Raw genomic sequence first — 20,832 nt, forward strand, 5'->3', positions numbered from 1 at the left:
TCCGCTTCAATGTGACAAGGTGTTTTCAAATTTTGATTTGATGTTTGGTTACCATCAGTTGAAGATTAGGGCATCCGATGTCCCTAAGACAACCTTTCAGACTCAGTATGGGCATTACGAATTCTTAGTGATGTCATTTGGGCTGACAAATACCCCAACAGTATTTATGGATTTGATGAACTGGTGTTCAAACCCTATTTGGATTCTTTTGTGGTTGTGTTCATTGATGATATCTTGATTTACTTCAGCAATCGAGATAAGCATGAGTAGCATATTCGTATTATGCTTAAGACTTTGAAAAATAATCAATTATATGCAAAATTTTCAAAATACGAATTTTGGTTAGACTCGGTTGCCTTTTTGGGTCATGTTTTATCGACAAAAGGCATAAAAGTGGTTCCTAAGAAGATTGAGGCCTTTCAGAATTAGCCTAGACCTACTTCATCTACAGAGATCCGGAGTTTCCTAGGTTTGATAGGTTATTATCACCGGTTTGTGGAGGGGTTTTCATCCATAGCATCCCCACTGACCAAATTGACCCATAAGGGTGCCCCACTCATATGGTCAGACGAGTATGAGTTGAGCTTTCAAAAGCTCAAGACCTCTTTGACTACGGCACCAATGTTGGTATTACCCATAGGTTCAGGATCTTATATAGTGTATTGTGATACATCTCGCGTTGGTCTTGGTGCAGTATTAATGCAAGATGGCAGGGTGATTTCATATGCGTCGCGACAGTTGAAAGTCCACGAGAAGAATTATCATGTTCATGACTTAGAATTGGTAGCCATTGTTCATGCGCTGAAGATTTAGAGGCATTACCTTTACGGTATCTTGTGTGAGGTATTAACTGATCATCGTAGCTTACAATATCTGTTCAAACAAAAAGGATCTCAATTTGAGGAAAAAAGATGGTTGGAGTTGTTGAAGGACTATGATATCACTATTTTGTATCACCCCAGAAAGGCCAATGCGGTGGCCGATGCTTTGAGTAGAAAGGTTGTGAGTATGGGCAGTCTTGCGTATATTCCGGCTGGTGAGAGGCCATTAGCTGCATATGTTCAGACTATGGCCAATCAGTTCGTGAGGTTAGATGTTTCAGAGCCTAGTCGAGTTCTTGCTTGCACAGTCGCTCGATCTTCCTTGTATGAGCGTATCAGGGAGCGATAGTATGATGATCCTCATTTACTTGTCCTTAAGGGCACGATGATGCCAAACAGGTTGTTATGGGGGAAGATAGAGTTCTACGGATGCATGGTCGTATTTGTGTGCCTAATATAGATGGGCTTCGTGAATTAATTCTTGAAGAGGCACACAGTTCTAGGTATTCTATTCATCCATATGCCGCCAAAATGTATCAAGATTTACGACAACATTATTGGTGGAGAAGAATGAAGAAGGATATAGTTGCATATGTAGCTCGGTGTCTAAATTGTCAACAAGTCAAGTACGAGCATTAGAGACCTGGTGGTTTACTTCAGAAGTTGGAAATTCCTGAGTGAAAGTGGGAGTGTATCACTATGGATTTTGTCATTGGGCTCCCATGGACTCAGAGAAAATTCGACGCAGTTTGGGTCATTGTGGACAGGTTGACCAAGTAAGCACATTTCATTCCAGTGGTAGTTACCTATTATTTAGAGCGGTTAGCTGAAATTTACATTCGTGAGATTGTCCGCCTTCATGGTGTGCCCGTGTCTATTATTTCAAATCGGGGTACGCAGTTTACCTCACACTTCTGGAGGGTTGTACATCGTGAGTTAGACACGCGGCTTGAGTTGAGTACAACATTTCATTCACAGCCATACGGACAGTCAGAGCGCACTATTTAGTATTGGAAGATATACTTCGCGCTTGTGTTATAGACTTTGGAGGTTCTTGGGATCAGTTCTTGCCACTTGTGGAGTTTGCCTATAATAACAGCTACCAGTTGAGCATTCAGATGGCTCCACATGAAGCATTATACGGGAGACGATATCGTTCGCCAGTTGGCTGGTTTGAACCGGGAGAGGCTCGGTTGTAGGGTACCGATTTGGTACAGGATGCCTTGGATAAGGTCAAGATTATTCAGGTTCAACTTCGTACAGCTCAATCTAGGCAAACGAGTTATGCTAACTGTAAAGTTCGTGATGTTGCCTTCATAGTTGGAGAAAGATTATTGCTCCGGGTTTCACCTATGAAAGGTGTAATGAGATTTATAAAGAAAGGCAAGTTGAGCCGTAGGTATATTGGACCCTTTACAATTCTTGAAAGTGTGGGTGAAGTAGCCTACAGGCTTGCATTACCACCTAGTTTATCAACGGTCCATCGGGTGTTCCATGTGTCTATGCTCCGAAAATAGCATGGTGATCCGTCCCATGTGTTAGATTTCAGCTCAGTCCAATTGGACAAGGATTTAACTTATAAGGAGGAGTCGATAGCTATTATAGCCCGGCAGGTCCGGCAGTTGAGAGGTCAGTCGATTGAGGCAGCTACTTGGGAGTCCGAGTCGGATATGTAGAGTAAATATCCACACCTTTTCACCAGCTCAGGTATTTTTCTAATTCCGTTCGAGGATGAACGTTTGTTTTAGAGGTGGAGAATGTGATGACCCAAAATGTCATCTTTAATTTAAACAAACATTTCTATGTTCTAAGACCTCAAATAACAATTCAACTTTCCTCGACTTACGTGCGTGGTCCGAATATTTTTTCGGAAAGTTTTTATATGAAAAATTTATTAAAATATGAAATACAGCTTTAAAACTCAACTAAGTTGACTTCAGTCAATATTTTGAGCAAACGAACCCGGATCAGTATTTTGACAGTTCCAGTAGGTTCGTATTGTGATTTGGGACTTGTGCGTATGCCCGAAATTAAATTCGGAGGTCCCTAACTCAAATTTTCTCCATTTAACGAAAATTAGAAATCTAAAGGCTAAAGGTTTCCAAAGTTTGACCACAAATTTGACTTTATTGATATCATACTCAGATTGAGATTCCAAAAATTTGAATAGCTCTTTTATGTCATTTATGACTTGTGTGCCAAATTTGAAGTCATTCCAGATTCGTTTAATATATTTTGGCACGAGTTTTGCAAAGTGAAAAGTTTGAAAAATCAAAAGTTTGAATCGAGGTGTGAATTGTAATTTCGATGTTGTTTGACGTGAATTGAAACCCCGAGTAAGTCCATATTATATTTTTGGACTTGTTGGAATATTCGGCTGAGGTCCCGAGTGACTCGTATGAGTTTCGGACGAGCCACAGAGCAATTGGAACCTCCTGCCCACTGCTGGTTCTAGTGCGTCCCATCTACGACATTATGTGCGCAGGTGCGTGGTCACTCCTGCAGAATTCCAGTCTCTTCTGTGGCATTGGACAGCCCTTTCGAGCTCCGCTTCTGCGGAGAAATGAGCGCAGGTGCACAACCGCTTCCGCGATGGGAGAGCCGCTTCTGCGAGGCAGACCGCTTCTACGGTCACTGGAGCGCTTCTGCGATGTCGCATGTGCGACATTTCTGGGCGCAAATGCAGCCACTGGACATGCTGCCCTATTCCACAAATACGAGGTTTGTCTCGCAAATGCGAGTCTGCAAGTGTAAAAAATATAGTCCGCATGTGCGAAAATGCTGGGCAGAATACATAAAATCGGGTTTTAGTCATTTTTACTTATTTTTGAATTTTGAGTCTCGGATTTAGGCGATTCCAAAGGAATTTTTCATGACTTCGACTTGGCTAAGTGTTCTATACCCCGAAAGTGATTATATTTCATAAATCCATGTTTATATTCATTGTTTATTTTGGATTTAGATGGAAGAAATTGAAATTTTTGTAAAACTTTTCAAAAACAAAAATTTAGGATTTGAAGGTCCATTTGACATCGAAATTTGATAATTTTTGTATGATTGGACTCGTCTCAGAACGGGTGTTCGAATTTTGTGAGTTTTTCCAGGATTCGATACGTGAGTCCCACTGTTGATTTTTAAAATGAATTTCAGATTTTAATCCAGAAAATTTATAAATTCATATGGAATTAATTCCTACGATTCGTGTTGAGTATATTGAATTGTTTGTGACTAGATTTAAAACTTTCGGACACGAATTCGCGAGGCAAAGGTTTATTGGAATCTTGAATTTGGTTGCGAAGCGAGGTAAGTGTCATGGTTAACCTTGACTTGAGGGAGTAAGACTTATTTGTTTATATGTTACGTGATTTAATGTGCGGGTACACCGTATGTGTGAGGTGACGAGTACTTATGCGTTGTGGTTGAGCCAAAATATGTGGGTGGAATTTGTTTATTGTGAATAATTGCCTAGTTAATTAAGATATTCCTGCTTAAGTTATTATTATTTATTTGATAATTTTTTTCGTGAAATTAGTGTTGAATATTTTGGAAGGTGAGGTCGGTATTCTCATATGGAATTGATTGATAAGTATATATCCCCGTATTATGATACTCTTCCGAATTTATATTATTATTTTCATGGCAAGGAAGAGTGCAAAAGTACGAAGGGTGATGCCGTGCCAATTACACATTATTATTTATTGAATTATGAAGTGAGGAAGAGAGTTAAAGTACGAAGGGTTATGCCGTGCCATTTTCAAAGAGTGTAAAAGCACGAAGGGTGATGCTGTGTCAGAAGAAAGTTAAAGCACGAAGGGTGATGTTGTGCCAAAAGAGTGTAAAAGCATGAATGATGATGTTGTGCCAATTATTATTATTTATTTATCAAATTATGGGAAGAATGAGAGTAAAAACACGAAGGGTGGTGCCGTGCCATTTTCATATTATCAGTTGCTCATTTTATTGTTGAGGAATTAATTGGCTGCTAAGTGATACTTTTTCTGCTGAAATTATTATATCATCCCCATTCGCATGTTCCCTCCCAAATTTATAAATTGTTATTTATTTTATTATTGTTGCTTCGTATTTGTATATACTTGTACAGGTTGTTTACGTACGTGTCTTGTCATAGCCTCGTCACTACTTCGTCGAGGTTAGGCTCGACACTTACGGAGTACATGGGGTCGGTTGTACTCATACTACACTCTGTACTTCTTGTGCAGATTTTGGAGTTGGTCCCAGCGGCGTACCATAGACTTGCTCGGATTCAGCTACCCAGAGGAGACTTGAGGTATAACTGCACAACGTCCACAGTTCTGAAGTCCCCTTCTACTTTATCTTACATGTGTAAGCAGCTTGAATTTTATTCAGGCCTTTATTTGTATTATCCTAGTAGCTCGTGCACTTGTGACACCAGATTCGGGGATGTATTTGGATAATTCGTTTGTTATGATTTTTCGTACTTTATTTCAGTAATGGACTTCCATTTAATTTAATTTATTTAAAAATAACTAAGATTATTCTAACGTTGGCTTGCCTAACAAGTGGAATGTTAAGCGCTATCACGGTCCTGAAGGTGGAGATTTTGGGTCGTGACAATTTGCTCCTATTTGCAAGAAGTGACATAACTTATGTTACTCATCTTCAACAATGCCTAAACCAATTTTATAGAGCCTTAAGTCTACAAGCTAATAAGACTAAGAGTTCTATATACTATGGAGATGTTCCACAAGCAGTACAATATGAAATACAAATAAAATTTGATTACCACAGAGGAGAACTTCCAGTTAAATACTTAGGAGTGCCTTTATCAATTAAGAAGATGTTCCTAGCTCAATGGCAACCTCTGATAGATAAGATGGTAGCAAGAATCTCCTCACGGACATCAAAAAAACTGTCATATGCAGGAAGGATCCAGCTAGTGCAATCAGTTCTAGTTGGTATACAAGCTTATTGGTCGTAACTGTTCTTAATCCCAAGCAAAGTTCTCAAAACAATAGAGGCTTACTGTAGGAGTTATGTATGGTCTAGTTCTAATGTTATCACAAGAAGACCACTAGTAGCTTGGAAGAAAATGTGTACACCTAAGAGTGTAGGAGGGCTAAATCTCATCAACTTGAAACTATGGAATAAGACTACTGCTGCTAAAAATCAATGGGATCTTGCACATAAGGTAGATAAGATGTGGGTTAGATGGATTCATTCCTACTATATAAAAAATCAGCAGATAGATAACATACCAACTCCTCAACAGGCTTCTTGGCTCGTCATGTAGCTGATTGGGGCAAGGGAGATAGTGGACCTGAGACAGACACTGGCTCAAGAAAAATGCAGCATGATCAGACAACGCTACCACTAAATAAACAATCGAGTGTTTGAGAAGACCAGAAGAGATTTAGATGACATAACAAGAAATATAGCATTTGTATGCAATGTTAGAGCTAATGTTGGAACTAGGAGACTATTGCATCAGTTAAAATTTTGAATAGTTGTTAGTGTTAGTTGTTTTAATAGTTACAAGGCGAGATGAAATGTTAACTGATGTATAGGGAGAGATACTGTATAGATTGATCTGACTGAATTTAAAGTCAGATATGATTTTATAATGATTCACTTGGTGATTAATAAAAATTCCTTAATTACCAAAAAAAATAAATTGCTAAGGGTAGGACAAATTTGGCCCCAATAATATAATAGTAGTAAAGGGGTAAATTTGACCTTTTCCTCAATAAACAAATGAGGCACAACCCTTTATTTGGGTCGGCCCGGTATAACCCGGATTGGATCCACTTCCCTCTGTCCTGATCTCCCTCTCCGGCAACAATGGCGGCAGACAATTCCCAAATGTATAAATTTACTTCAAATCAAATAATCTTTCGAATCTAAACTAAGTACAGTGAGAAGATTAACATGGCCGACGAAGCAGAGATTTACGACGGAATTAGGGCAGAGTTCCCATTATCTTTCGGCAAGCAAGCTAAATCTCAGGCCCCTCTCGAACTCGTTCACAACGCCACTCGCCGGACCACCGCCGCCGCTGATGGTAAACACGAACCATCTTCGTCAAAAATTGAGGCGAAACCTTTCCCTTCTCTCTCTTCCTCCTCTAAATCCTGGCTTAATTCCCTCAAAAACCCTAAACCTAATTCAAAGATTATCGGGCCGGGCCGTCCTCCATTGGGCTTGGGCTCGAGCGATGTCAAGGAAGAGGAGGAGGGTGCTATGATTGGTCCGCCTCGGCCTGCAGGTGATGCGAAGACTGAGGAAGATGAGGATGGTGAAATGATTGGGCCTCCACGACCGCCGGTAGAAGAAGAGGATGAGCTGATGATTGGGCCACCAGCCCCGCCGCCATTTGGTTCGATGGGGTCGGATTCGGAGGATGATATGGAAGAAGAAAAAGAAGAACATAATCAGTATCGAATACCTTTAAGTAATGAAATTATATTGAAAGGCCATACAAAGGTACACTTTTTCTTTCCTTTTTTGTTCCTTCTTGCTAGTTGTATATGCATTGTCAGCTCTTAGTGAGCTTCACATAATCTTCGCCAAGTAGGGATGGAGGAAGATTCTGATATTTAGCTGGACAATTAGTCAGAGTTCAGGAATCCTCTAATAATTGGATTCGTCGAGATGAGACAGTGGATCACAGGAGTATCTAGTATTTTAACTTTATGGGTTCGGGATGCTACTTAACCCATTTACCATTTGAGTTATAGGGTTCGAAACATAACAATTGCTTATATTTGGTAAATTTCTTAAAACGTGTACAAGGGGCTGAACCGGAGCTATTGGATTCGGCTGAACCCACGGCCTATACTGTACATCCGCCCCTGCTGTGGGTGTAGAGGATTTATATAAGGATTTACATAGTCGACCCCACCTAGCTTTGTATTTAAACATAGTTGTTTGATTGATATATAGATTGGATTTTCAGAGCTTGGTGCAGGATGTTTTGTTTTCTACCTAATAGGTTGATGCCTACTTCATCCTGGGTTCCAAAGATTGAAGCTTTCACCCTCTTCTTGGTGGAATTTAGTGTTTTACCTATAGTTACTTGAATGCATATGTTATGTGCCCCTACATATTAAAGGGAGTTTAAACTTGTACAGAAACTCCAGTTTGAATTTGGAGTATCTAGTTAATCTGTTAACGTACTTTATGGTTATTACGAGCCGAATTGTTGTGCTTGATCAAGTGAGGATGTCTTTGCATATAATACTGAGATAATTAAGGCGGGATGTCTTCTCCTGAGCTATTGCAGTTGTGCTTTTTATTAGAAAATCGTCCTCTCTTCTTCCTCCCTTCTTCTTCTTCCTAAAGAGATGTCTTCTGATGCTTTTGGCAGGTTGTTGCTGCTCTTGCTGTGGATCCCTCAGGATCAAGGGTTCTCTCTGGTAGCTACGACTATACTGTTCGGATGTATGACTTTCAAGGAATGAATGCTCGTTTACAGTCGTTTAGACAGCTGGAACCATCTGAAGGGCATCAAGTTCGTAGTTTGAGCTGGAGTCCAACCGCAGACCGATTTTTATGTGTTACTGGGTCAGCCCAAGCTAAGGTGCTAGTCTAATCATGTTCTATACTCTCATTAATAGGGGCTATGCGTATATATGGTTTAACTTAATTTATCTCTTTTGGTATTTTAGATCTACGATCGTGATGGACTTACACTCGGGGAATTTGTTAGAGGAGATATGTATATACGTGATCTTAAGAATACAAAAGGTCATATATCTGGATTGACATGTGGAGAATGGCACCCCAAAACAAAGGAGACAATTTTAACATCGTCAGAGGATGGTTCGTTGCGCCTATGGGATGTCAATGACTTTAAGAGTCAAAAGCAGGTATGTGTTCTGCAGTAAATAGATAATATCACATAGCATGGTGGCGTTCTTTTATAAACTGCTACAACATGCGCTATTGAGTGACTGCAGGAAGGACCAGTTTTCCTCTTCTTCAGATAATGTGACCTATAGTGAAATCCTTATCTCTATTGCAATACCGAGTAGAAGAATAAAGCAACATGTTTTGATCGGAGGCATTTGGTCATTTCCTTTTGTTATTGAGATATTTTTATATTCATTTTTTCTTATGGAGGAATCTCCTTTTTACATATACGTGGGAAAAAAGAGGGACTGGGTCTGGAGAGGTTAAATGAATTGTTGAGCGGGATGATGCAAAATACACCATTTTTTAGTCTCTTAGTAAGGCTTGAAAAGAAAATCTCTTAACAAAGCTGTTAAATATGGGGGATGGTCTACAGCCCACAGCAAGAATGAGGCAACTTCTATTAAATTGAGAGGATCACATCTTGCAAACACTAGCTAATACCTTACTGCTGCTTGAATGTGGCACCGTTTTTACCTTTCTTTTTAACCTCCTCTTTTGGGGTCATTTTCACCTCTTGACTCCACTTTTCCCCTTTGGGGCCTGGACCAGGGGATCTTTCTTGCTCTATGTTGACCAAAACAACATCGATGTCCTTGTTGCTGTTATTGTAATTGTGTTCTTGACATTAACAGTTTCCAGCTCTGAACGGAAGCCTGATTGGGACTGCTTCTCTCTGTAGGTTATTAAACCAAAACTTGCTCGGCCTGGGAGAGTTCCTGTAATGACATGTGCTTGGGACCGGGAAGGAAAAAGAATTGCAGGTGGTGTAGGAGATGGTTCTATACAGGTATTTCCCCTACAGACTGTAAAAGGTGATTTTATATCAAATTTCTGTGTTTGTTTGTCTCAATTCATCTTGCTCATATGAACTGCTGTTCTTAAAGATATGGAATCTTAAGCCTGGATGGGGAAGCAGGCCAGACATATATGTAGCAAATGCTCACTCAGATGATATTACAGGAGTCAAGTTCTCAAGTGATGGGCGGATACTCTTGTCAAGAAGTTTTGATGGTTCCTTAAAGGTATTAGTAAAAGTCTAAAGTGAGCCTGCTTTTTAGTTTGTACGCCTGCGTTCATCTTCTCTGATGTATAATAATCTTGATTTGGCTCATAGGTTTGGGATTTACGCCAGATGAAAGAACCCTTGCGAGTATTCGATGATCTCCCAAATAATTATGCTCAAACTAACATTGCGTTTAGTCCTGATGAACAATTGTTTTTAACTGGGACATCTGTTGAAAAAGATGGGACTACTGGAGGAATGCTGTGCTTCTTTGATCGAGGAAAGCTAGAGCTAGTGTCAAGAGTTGGAATATCTCCTACTTACAGTGTTGTGCAGTGTGCCTGGCACCCTAGGCTGAATCAGGTATTTTCTGATGACTCTTAATCTAGAAAATATTTCATTGTGTCACTTGATTACTACGCATGTTGTTAACTGCTTTGAATATCATGAAGTGGGAAATATATTCTTATAACCATACTGTAATGTGTTTTCTTGAACCTGCTTCCCACACAAATATTCATCTTAGGACTGAAAGAATAGGCATATGTAGTATTAGAAGCTTGTTTTCCTGTGCACCAACTTACCCTACTCTCTGTTTTTTATTCCCATCTTAGCATGCACGAACGTTGAGATTTTGGTCTAAAAGATTTTCCTTCATCTCAGGTCTTTGCGACAGTTGGGGATAAACATGAAGGTGGAACACACATTCTATATGATCCAACACTGAGTAAAAGAGGAGCACTAGTTTGTGTTGCTCGTGCACCCAGGAAAAAGTCTGTGGATGATTTCCAGGCAGAGCCAGTTATTCATAATCCACATGCATTACCCTTATTTAGAGATCAACCTAGCCGCAAGCGTCAGCGAGAGAAAGCATTGAAGGATCCACTGAAGTCTCATAAACCTGAGCAGCCAATAACAGGGCCAGGTTTCGGTGGTAGAGTTGGTTCGACGAAGGGAAGCTTGTTGACGCAATACCTTCTTAAGGTAATATTCTTATTAGCAATATTGTATATCAGTTATAATTTGTTTGAATGGACGAAAAAAACTGGCATATTTGGTGTTGGAAAATATCAGGCTTTTGTTTCTTTGTTTTATTTTCCTTTCTATCTACTCTAGACATTTTGGTTTCTGGAAGAGAAGAAGTGGAGTAACAGATATCTGATTGTTTTTATTATTTCCCACTACGCTTTCATGACTGTTGATAGTCAATGCTAGCCCGTGTATTTTGATCCCTAAGTTATCCATCTGTCAGTAACTCTTTCCCCTTCATCTCAGATATATAGTCAACCCACTACCTTCAACTCTGTATTTTGGAGAGAGTGTTCCTGAAATTCTTATTGCTTCTTATTTGGATTTGAGCATGTTATCACATAAGCAGCTAACTTCAGCCTCATTTGCCAGCATATTTTGTGATAACTCAACTAGCATGCTCTTCCATTAAATTAAATCGAGAGAGGGAGGGGGGGGGGGGAGATCGGAAGTGCGACTGCTGCTGAAATAATAGGCAATAGACCCTGGTGACGTGTGGAAACATATCTCTGTGTATGCTATTCACATTCATCTGTAGTTAGAGAGGTGGTTTCTGCACGTTTAAACTGTTCATTTGTGTTGTAAGCTTTGGTTTCAACAAAATTCTGTTTTTACCTGAACTAGTGGAGATGGATGCTCTTGAGAATTTTATCTCTCGTCTGCCGTGCAATTGAGAAGGAAAAAGTTTCTTGTTGGGGCCTTACATTGGTTGCTGTTGAATTAATAGATCTTTTATTTCTCCCCTCTTCCCAGATAAAACAAAACTATATAGTCTACTTTATTTCAGTTGTTACTCTTCTCTCCCTTTTATCTTCTCTTTTGGACATACTAGAACACAATTAATGCTTGGTTGAATTGACCTAATATTTTGCATGTTTTTGCAGCAAGGTGGCTTGATAAAGGAGACTTGGATGGAGGAAGATCCTAGAGAAGCAATCTTGAAGCATGCTGATGCGGCTGCGAAAGATCCAAAATTTATTGCTCCAGCATATGCTGATACACAGCCTCAGCCACTCTTTGCGGAGCCAGATGCTGAAGAAGAAGATAAGTGATCTGCATGTACTGCATTTTGGTTCTAGTTCTCGAGATTCTCAAGCACTCTTTTAGTGGAGAGGAATAGGACGTGTATGACAGTTCTCAAATGAGGGAATCATTCCTTCATAAATGAAAAAGCTAGAATCTGTGCTAAAATGAAATTAGTTGGAGATAGATATGCTTTTCTGGATTTGCTGTTGCAATTCCGGTAGTAATTTGTTTCTGCATAGATTTGACTGCCTGCTTGCTGTAAAATGTATGGGAGCAATCCTCATCTGTAATCTGTTTAATCTTACTCTGTTTTGTTCAAGATTGTTTCTTCCAAGTTTGGCCCTTTGTAGTAAGAAATCGTTTCTGCATTCCGTTTCTTTACTCTTACCTGACTGTTAGATGCTAGAACTCTTGCTTTCGTCTTTTACTCTTCCACCGATCCCCCATTGCTTGTCCACTCAACTTTGATGCCCGAATCTACTTTTATTTGAAGTTTATTAGGAGCTTGTTTGGAAAGCCACCTAGGAAATGGATTTGGATGTAATTGGGTGTAATTATATAGTTTGACATGTTTGTCTGGCCAAGTAATTACTTGGTCATCATGGAATTGAGTGTAATTGGAGAGGTGTAATTACACTCACCAATTCTCTAAGGCTTAGGTGAGAATTGGTGGTAATTACACTATGTAATTACACTATGTAATTACAAGGTTACTTTTTTATTTTTTCCCTTTTTGTTTTTATTTTAATTTATTTTCTTTATAACTTTTTATTATTTCCATTATTTTAATATCTTTTATTTTTTATTTTTTTATTTTATTTTTACTTTTTAATTTCTTTTTAAATTTTAAAATATGTTTTTCTTTGTACATTATTTATCTTTTATTTCTCTATCTTTACTTCTTGTGATTCCATGTAATTGCTCGTATATTTTATTTCTTATTATTTTATTTTTTTCATTTAGCGTAACTACGTTATTATTCTAGTTTTTGAACTACACCTAATATTAGAAATAATGAGTCATAAATAAACTTGGCATTTAATGAGTGATGTCATTAAAGTAGAATTTTATTGTTGACTGAGGTTATAAACTTATTATGTTTGCTAATCTTAAGTTGTATTGGAACTTATTTTTATTATGTGAAATTTGGCATATGTTAAACTATTTTTTAATATTTTGAAATTGTGTTATATTTATGGTTCCAATGTACTTTTTTTTAGTAATATTGGCTTGTTATTTCACATTGCATGTTGTTCATTTTTTAGTTAGAATTGGTATATTAGTTTTGTCAAACATTTGAATAATGTTATGACATTATTTTTATAAATATTAATTTATTTTATCAAACATGCATTTCATGATGTTCTTACAAAACGTATGTTTTTACTTTTTATAAGGCAACAACAACAAAAAACCCAGTATGATCCCAACAGGTGGGTCTGGGGAGGGTAGTCTGTACGCAGACCTTACCCCTACCTAATGCAAGTAGAGAGGTTGTTTCCAATAGACGCTCGGCTCAGGAAGGGCAAGAAGAAGAAGAGGAAAGCAAGGAAGGAAGAAAGAAGGAAGAGAAAAAAAGAAAGGGAGAGATAAAAAAGATAAATAGTACCAAATAATAGCAATATGGAATACAATACCTGAGGCGAACAAAACCACATAACGTAATAAAAATCTAAGAATATGAATGGACATGCATGCTACTAAGACTATCGGTGAACAACTAAAAACTACCCACTAACCTTCTACCTTAATCATCGACCTTCCACACCCTCCTATCAAGGGTCATGTCCTCAGTGAGCTGAAGCAGCGCCATGTCCTGTCTAATCACCTCTCCCCAGTACTTCTTAGGCCTACCTCGACCTCTTCTCAAACTCTCCATGTCCAACCTCTCATACCTCATGATAGGAGCATCAATGCTTCTTCTCTTAACATGTCCGAACCATCTCAGCCTCGACTCCCGCATCTTGTCCTCTACGGAGGCTACTCCCACTCTGTCCCGGATAGCTTCATTCTTAATCCTATCTCTCCTGGTACACCCACACATCCATCTCAACATCCCCATCTCTGCTACTTTCATCTTCTGCACGTGGGAGTTCTTGATTGGCCAACACTCAGCCCCATACAACATAGCTGGTCGAACCACCACTCGATAAAACTTACCCTTAAGTCTTGGCGGCACATTCTTATCACATAAAACACCGAAAGCGAGCCTCCACTTCATCCATCCCGCTCTGATGCGATGTGTGACATCTTCGTCAATCTCCCCGTTACCCTAGATAATAGACCCAAGATACTTAAAACTCGCTCTCTTGAGGATAACTTGAGCATCAAGCTTAACCTCTTCATCTGCATCATGGGTCCCGTCACTGAATTTGCACTTCAAGTATTTCTGTCTTGGTTATACTCAGTTTGAAACCTTTAGACTCCAAGGTCTGTCTCCAAACCTCCAACCTCGCGTTAATTCCGTTTCGCGTCTCGTCAATCAACACTATATCATCGGCAAATAGCATGCACCAAGGCACCTCCCCTTGGATGTGTCGCGACAGTACATCCATCGCCAAGGCAAATAAAAAAGGGATAAGAGTCGATCCCTGGTGCAACCCCATCACCACAGGGAAATGCTCCGAGTCACCACCCACAGTCCTCACCCGAGTCTTAGCATCATCATACATATCCTTAATCACCCTAATGTACGCTACCGGAATGCCGCTAACCTCCAAACACCTCCACAGTACCTTCCTCGGGACTTTATCGTATGCTTTCTCAAGGTCAATAAATACCATATGCAAATCCTTCTCCCTCTCCCTGTACTGCTCCACTAATCTCCTTACCAGATGAATCCCTTCCGTAGTCGAATGCGCCGGCATGAATCCAGACTGATTCTCGGAAATAGACATGCACCTCCTCACCCCGGCCTCAACCATCCTCTCTCAAACCTTCATAGTGTGACTCATCAACTTGATACCCTTATAATTGTTGCAATTTTTGATATCGCCCTTGTTCTTGTAAAACAGAACCGTCGTACTCCACCTCCATTCTTCAGGCATCTTCTTCGTCTTAAAAATAACATTAAACATCCCAGATTATTAGTTACAACCTTAAACTATTTGTGGTCTTAATTACCCCCCTCAATTTGGCCTTTTGAGAGCTATTACCCCTCTGAACGCTGATATGGCAAAGACTGTGGGTGCACTCGCCTGCCATGTGGATTATTCTGTATATGTGGCTTTTTTAAAAAAATAAACTATATTTTTACCTTTTTAAGTATGTTACTTTTTTGGATAATTTTTTTCGAATACAATTTATAATAAAACTTGGATAGAACTACATTATTTAGGCTAAATATTTTTATTTGGCTAAAAATAATAAAGTCTTAGTTAATCTTTTTTTTAAATTTGATCTGAAAATAAAGATTTATACAATTAAATTTGGATTATGAAAACTCCGGTTCAATTTTTCGGTAATGAAATACCAAACCAAATAATCTCAGTTTGGTTTGTTTTCTTAGAGATTTCAGATTAATTGGTTTAGTTATTTTGAAATTTTTGTTTAAACCTATGGACATCTTCTGACAAGAAATAATGGACCTCTAAATAAAGTATTTATGTCAAATTGCCTAATTACCTCATTCCCATTATATTCATCTGGAAATTTGATAATTGTAAGTACAAATGTAAATCCTTGATATGACAAAAGGATTACAAGAAGAAAAAATAATAATAAAAAAGTATGAGATAACTATCATGAGTATATGTTATAGATAGTCAATTAAAATCAATAGTAAGGCATCTAAAAAGTTATAAAAAAATACACATGACTAGTTATTTCAATTGTATAAATCTTTATTTTTAGATCAAATTCAAAAAAAGATTAACTAAGACTTTATTATTTTTAGCCAAATAAAAATATTTAGCCTAAATAATGTAGTTCTATCCAAGTTTTATTATAAATTGTATTCGAAAAATATTATCCAAAAAAGTAACATACTTAGAAAGGTAAAAAAATATTTTATTTTTTAAAAAAACGCCACATATACAGAATAATCCACGTGGCAGGCGAGTGCACCCACAGTCTTTGCCACATCAGCGTCCAGGGGGGTAATGGCTCTCAAAAGGCCAAGTTGAGGGGGGAGTAATTAAGACCACAAATAGTTTAAGGTTGTAACTAATAATCTGTGTATAATTTAGGGGAGTTTTTAGGTATTTAGCCTTTTTATAATTAATTATACTAAATATTATTAATTTTAAATATAAAAATATATATCAATTATTTTTACAATATTAGTTATAAATATATAATTACTAATTAATGTATATTCAAGAAAAAAATATGCATCTTAAATACCAAATCTAATATCATTTATACTTATAAAAAATTATTTAAAGGCATATATTTATTATATTAACTTTTAAATTTTGATAATTATAATTTAATTTAACCGTCTAATTATATTTGTGTAACCAAACAGTATCTGTTGCGGCCAGACGCACACGCAAGTATACGCGGTCGTCAAATAATAAAGTGACTAAAAGTCGAATGTCGAACCCACGAGGACTTGTGATTAACTATTAACTAAATTAGACTATCCTAACTATCTAAACAAGAATTAAAACTAAAAGTATTTGATTCTAAACTAATTAAAATAAAGAAAAACACATAATGAACTTTGAACGGAGGAAGAGCAGATTTCAATGTTATGAAAATGATCTAGAGTTATAGGCTATCTAACATTCGTATTGTATTCTTCAATTAAATTGACTAACTAATTTATCTAGCTTATTGGTTGACATGGTTAATATCGTTCATAAGAATTCGTCGAGTTCTTACTCGCGTATTCAAGCTAACCTAACGCCTATATGTCTATGGAATTAGAACTAACAAGAACGCATGTATAATTCCTGTACATCTACCAAGCAAGACAATTAGGTATATGTTTATCCTAACCACGAATCCGTTCCCCGATGACCAGGTTTAAGAACTTGCTCTACTCAATCCTATATGTAATCTAGAATTTTCACTTTCGAGTTCAATTCTAGATTCGTAGATAGTATTCAATTGGTGATCAAACAATCAAATAATTAAGTGCAGAATTGAATAAATAAACTAATACAATAAACTAAGAAATTAAAATCAATATTCGAATAACAATACTCATGAAAGAACCACAACCCTAGAACGTGAAGTTTAGCTTCACATAGACATGGTTGCAAAATAACAAATCATACAAAGAAACATAAAAATTACTAAGTTTGGTGGAAGAAAAAATAAAACCCGGCCTCCATGACGGTTATGTGATTTTTTCTTGTCAAAAGTTCCTCTCAAAAATGTTCTCATCTACAAAATAGGTTTAGGATCCCTTTTATACGAGTTAAAAATACGTAGGGACGAAATAACCTAATTCCTGGCGAAATAGGACTAGTCTCCATTTAGCGCTAGCCGTGGCGCTAAATCAGCAAGTTTTTCACGCTTAAATCCTTGGTTTTCTTTGAATTGTGTTTCATTTTCCTTCGTCTTCCACAAGGGGACAAACATCAAAAGGTGTCCCCCTTGTCTCTTCATTTATTTTCCTTTTTCTTAATTCAATTTTGCTCCAAATATTTTTATTTTTACATCGTTTTATTCCTACACAGTTATAATATAATATTAAGTATAAAATAATATAATTAATACGCAAAAGGCGATTAAAAGTATTAGAACGTGAGACAATAATAGTTAAATATATATATTTTTTGGCCGAACATCATTATCCTTATAATTACACTGCAATTATATTATGACAAACAAACAGATCATCGTAATTACTATATTATATAAATACTAGGTTGCGTAACTACTACCCTAGTAATTACACCAATTTCAATTATCGGGTGACTTTCAATACAGTAGATATCTTCAAATGTTTACTATTTACTTGCTCTGCGTTAAAGATAATCCTTCGAACTGTTTTAAAAGCTCGTAGTAATTGCACCACGCGAAAGTCGAAACAATTATGGTTACACAAAGATCTAAAAAAATTATCAAGCCAACTTGCATAATAAAACGTCTATCCCCATTCAATTAACGTAATGATTAGAAAAATACTGCTAATGCAGAATTGCATTGCATGTGTGCGTGTTTATTTATACAAAATTGAAAAAGAAAATAGTGGATAAAGTGATATATCAGACTTTTTAAGTTGAAATTGTGCACCCATTTATAGTTATGCACCCTGGAGCTAATCTATATAGTCCGAAAATACCATCAAACATCTCTATAAAAGCATTTCTATATAATAGTCATTTATTATAAAAATTAAATTTTATTCGAAATCAATTTTTATATTATATTATAATATATATTTTTTATAACAATATTTTATTATAGCAATAAAAGAATATCAGAATAAATGAGGTTGTTATAGAAAAATTTATTGCACTTAGTTCATTTTACGTGTCTTACTTTGGTAGGACACAAAAGTAAAAGAATGTACAAACGGCTTTTAAAATTTGGTAATCTTAAATTAAAGTTGTGTATTACTCATTTGAAAGCTTATGAGCTATGACTTTAAACATATCATATACACTCCTTGTCTCGTATTAAGTGTCATGTTTCTTTTTTACATATCAATTAAAAAATATTAATTAGGAAAGTGATTAGACTATTCTATCCTTATTTATGTCTTAAGATATAATATCTCTTTATTGAATATTTATGTGTTATCTTCATTTTCAATTATAATTATTACTAAGGGTAAAAAAGGAAAAAAACAATCAATTTTGTCTGAAATTAAATAATTTGAGATAACTATTTTTAATAACCACGATTGTTAATATGAGACGGAGGGAGGAAGTAATTGGTAGAAGAGTACGATATTAAGGATAATATGGGAACGTTACTAATTAAAAACTTACTGAATATAAAGAGATAAGTAACATTCTTTTGTTGAAATATGATCCTCATCAGCATCAATTTATCTGTTCCAACCACCAAATTCATGCAAAACGAGGAATTATAGAACACTTTGTCTTGACAGCCTTTAAATGCACATTTATTTGCACGTGATGTCTTTTTCTTTCCTTAGCTATCCACAGATCAGAGGATTTTTTGTTTTTCGATTTTTCTACTTAGTGGGGTCTTCACGAGGTTTGCAGTATTTAAATTGAACTCAATGATTTTTTTTAAAATCCATAGTTATCCTCTATTCATTTTTACTTATTCAATATTTTAAATTTATTTTTTTATTTTTACTTATTCATTATACTAAATCAAAAAATATATAAATTTTTTTCATCTTACCCTTATCATTAACTACTATTTCTCAACATTTTTAAAACTTTTTAAAATGTCATTATTATTACAGATAAAATTATAAAATACATACTTCATTTATATTTTCTTAAAGGTAGTGCACAATTAAAAATAGACGGAAAAAATACTATTTATTGTAAGTTTTATATTTTTATAAAAATATTGAATTCAAATGAACTTAGCGACACAATCCTATGTTTGGCATAAATTGAGTGGTCGTAAGGTAATTTAATCTAAATTATCAATTTTGGTACATGTTCTATGTCGGTGGATGCAAACACCGTGTAGAAGTATGAATTGTTTTTAGATGCAAAATTCAGCGAACTCTTTACTTTTTTCTCCTATATTATTTGATCGTTGTTTCTTCACTTTTCAAACTTGAATGCGAGATTTCTAATTTTAAATAAAATAATTCTAACCATCTCGTCGCATTAGTGGTGGTGATACCAAAATAAGATCCTTGGCCTTTGTAGCTGTGAGAGATTTAAAAAAAACTCCAAACATATTTTTTATTTAACTATCTTATGGGATTATTTTCTTTAATTAACGGAGATCCTCAATTATCAATGGTGTTTCGACACTTTTTTTTTTTGGTAAACTAGGAAATCCATAGCCATTATCCTTCGAGTGCGTTATGGGTAAAACCCTGTTCCAGTACAATAACTCGCAAATCATATTAGAAAAGTAAATCGCACTAGACAAGCTAATACAACGAGTTCAATCAAAAAAGTATGCATGAGATTTCGAACCAGAAACATCTAATTTTAAAAATCTCCTGCTCAACCAACTCGATCATCCTTGCGGGTCTTTCGTCAAATTTTATGCCTTGAAAATACGCGTGTTTTTTTTTGTAGTATCGAGTGAATGAATATCCATAGCAATTAGTATTAACAGAAGAAAACAAAAATACAAAAAGGGTGGAGGATAATGTGCCAGCATATTCAAGACAGCAATACCTTTGGTCAAACAATCGTCCCAATTTTCTAATACTGTCTTGCCACTTTTCTCTGTCGGTCAAAGATTAAATTTTTTGGTCAACAGTTTGACTGGAGAATCCTATCCACAATTTATCAGTTTTTGAATTATTTTTAATATTTTTCTAACAAAGCCGGATCTATGATTTAAAGTGTGTTAAGTTTGGAATTTTAGTTCCTTTTCAATTATTGAGTTTTAAATAAATATTTTATATATTAAATAAATTTCTTACAATAAATATAAAATTTAAACTAAAATTATTGAATTCGAGCAAATCTGTAATCGAAACTCTACCTCTATTGATTTTATGAGTATATATCTACCAAAGGCAACCTCTTTGCAGTATTGCAAGCTGGAGTAATATTCGGGGAAGGTCGTCTATTAACTAATAAATTTATATTTATTTATACACTGACAAAAATATTTTTATATTATTAGTGTAATATAATTGCCTATATTAAGTTATTACTTTGTTTTTCGAGTTATCTTATTGTACTTGTTGTGAAAGATTACTTATTGTTACAGGTTATTTTGATATAAGATATTTATGCATCGTTAATATACAAAACTAATAATAATATTATAGATATAAAAATGAAACATGTTTTATAATTGTATAGGTCAAAATTCGCCTCTGTGGGATTTAACATGGAGCGTTATTATGGAAAGCGATGTGGCCGAAGTCGACTAGTAGATAACAGAGTTCATAGCCGAGCAGTAATAACGGCCGAGATCGAGTATCAATGGCTAGTTTTTGTAATAAGATATTAAAGAGAATATTCCATTAAATATTCTTTA

The 20,832-nt window shown here is 36.1% G+C and overlaps 1 protein-coding gene across 1 annotated transcript; it reads left to right on the forward strand.

Annotated features, from left to right (window-relative positions):
* Positions 1-6,545: 6,545 nt before the first annotated feature.
* On the forward strand, positions 6,546-12,106 carry LOC142171499 (uncharacterized). The gene is made up of 8 exons (XM_075233922.1): positions 6,546-7,283; positions 8,167-8,379; positions 8,468-8,668; positions 9,394-9,501; positions 9,599-9,736; positions 9,829-10,080; positions 10,381-10,701; positions 11,631-12,106. Exons 1-8 carry the CDS (start codon positions 6,729-6,731, stop codon positions 11,796-11,798), a joined length of 1,956 nt encoding a protein of 651 aa, XP_075090023.1. The 5' UTR covers positions 6,546-6,728; the 3' UTR covers positions 11,799-12,106.
* Positions 12,107-20,832: the final 8,726 nt, after the last annotated feature.

Source organism: Nicotiana tabacum, chromosome 17 (genome assembly GCF_000715075.1).
Source record: "Nicotiana tabacum cultivar K326 chromosome 17, ASM71507v2, whole genome shotgun sequence".
Lineage (NCBI taxonomy): Eukaryota > Viridiplantae > Streptophyta > Magnoliopsida > Solanales > Solanaceae > Nicotiana > Nicotiana tabacum.

Coding starts and splice junctions, on each gene's coding strand:
- LOC142171499 (XM_075233922.1), top strand. CDS start 6,729: ATGGCCGACGAAGCAGAGATTTACGACGGAATTAGGGCAGAGTTCCCA. Junction 8,380..8,467: donor CTGGGTCAGCCCAAGCTAAG/GTGCTAGTCTAA, acceptor TTGGTATTTTAG/ATCTACGATCGTGATGGACT. Junction 10,702..11,630: donor TGACGCAATACCTTCTTAAG/GTAATATTCTTA, acceptor ATGTTTTTGCAG/CAAGGTGGCTTGATAAAGGA.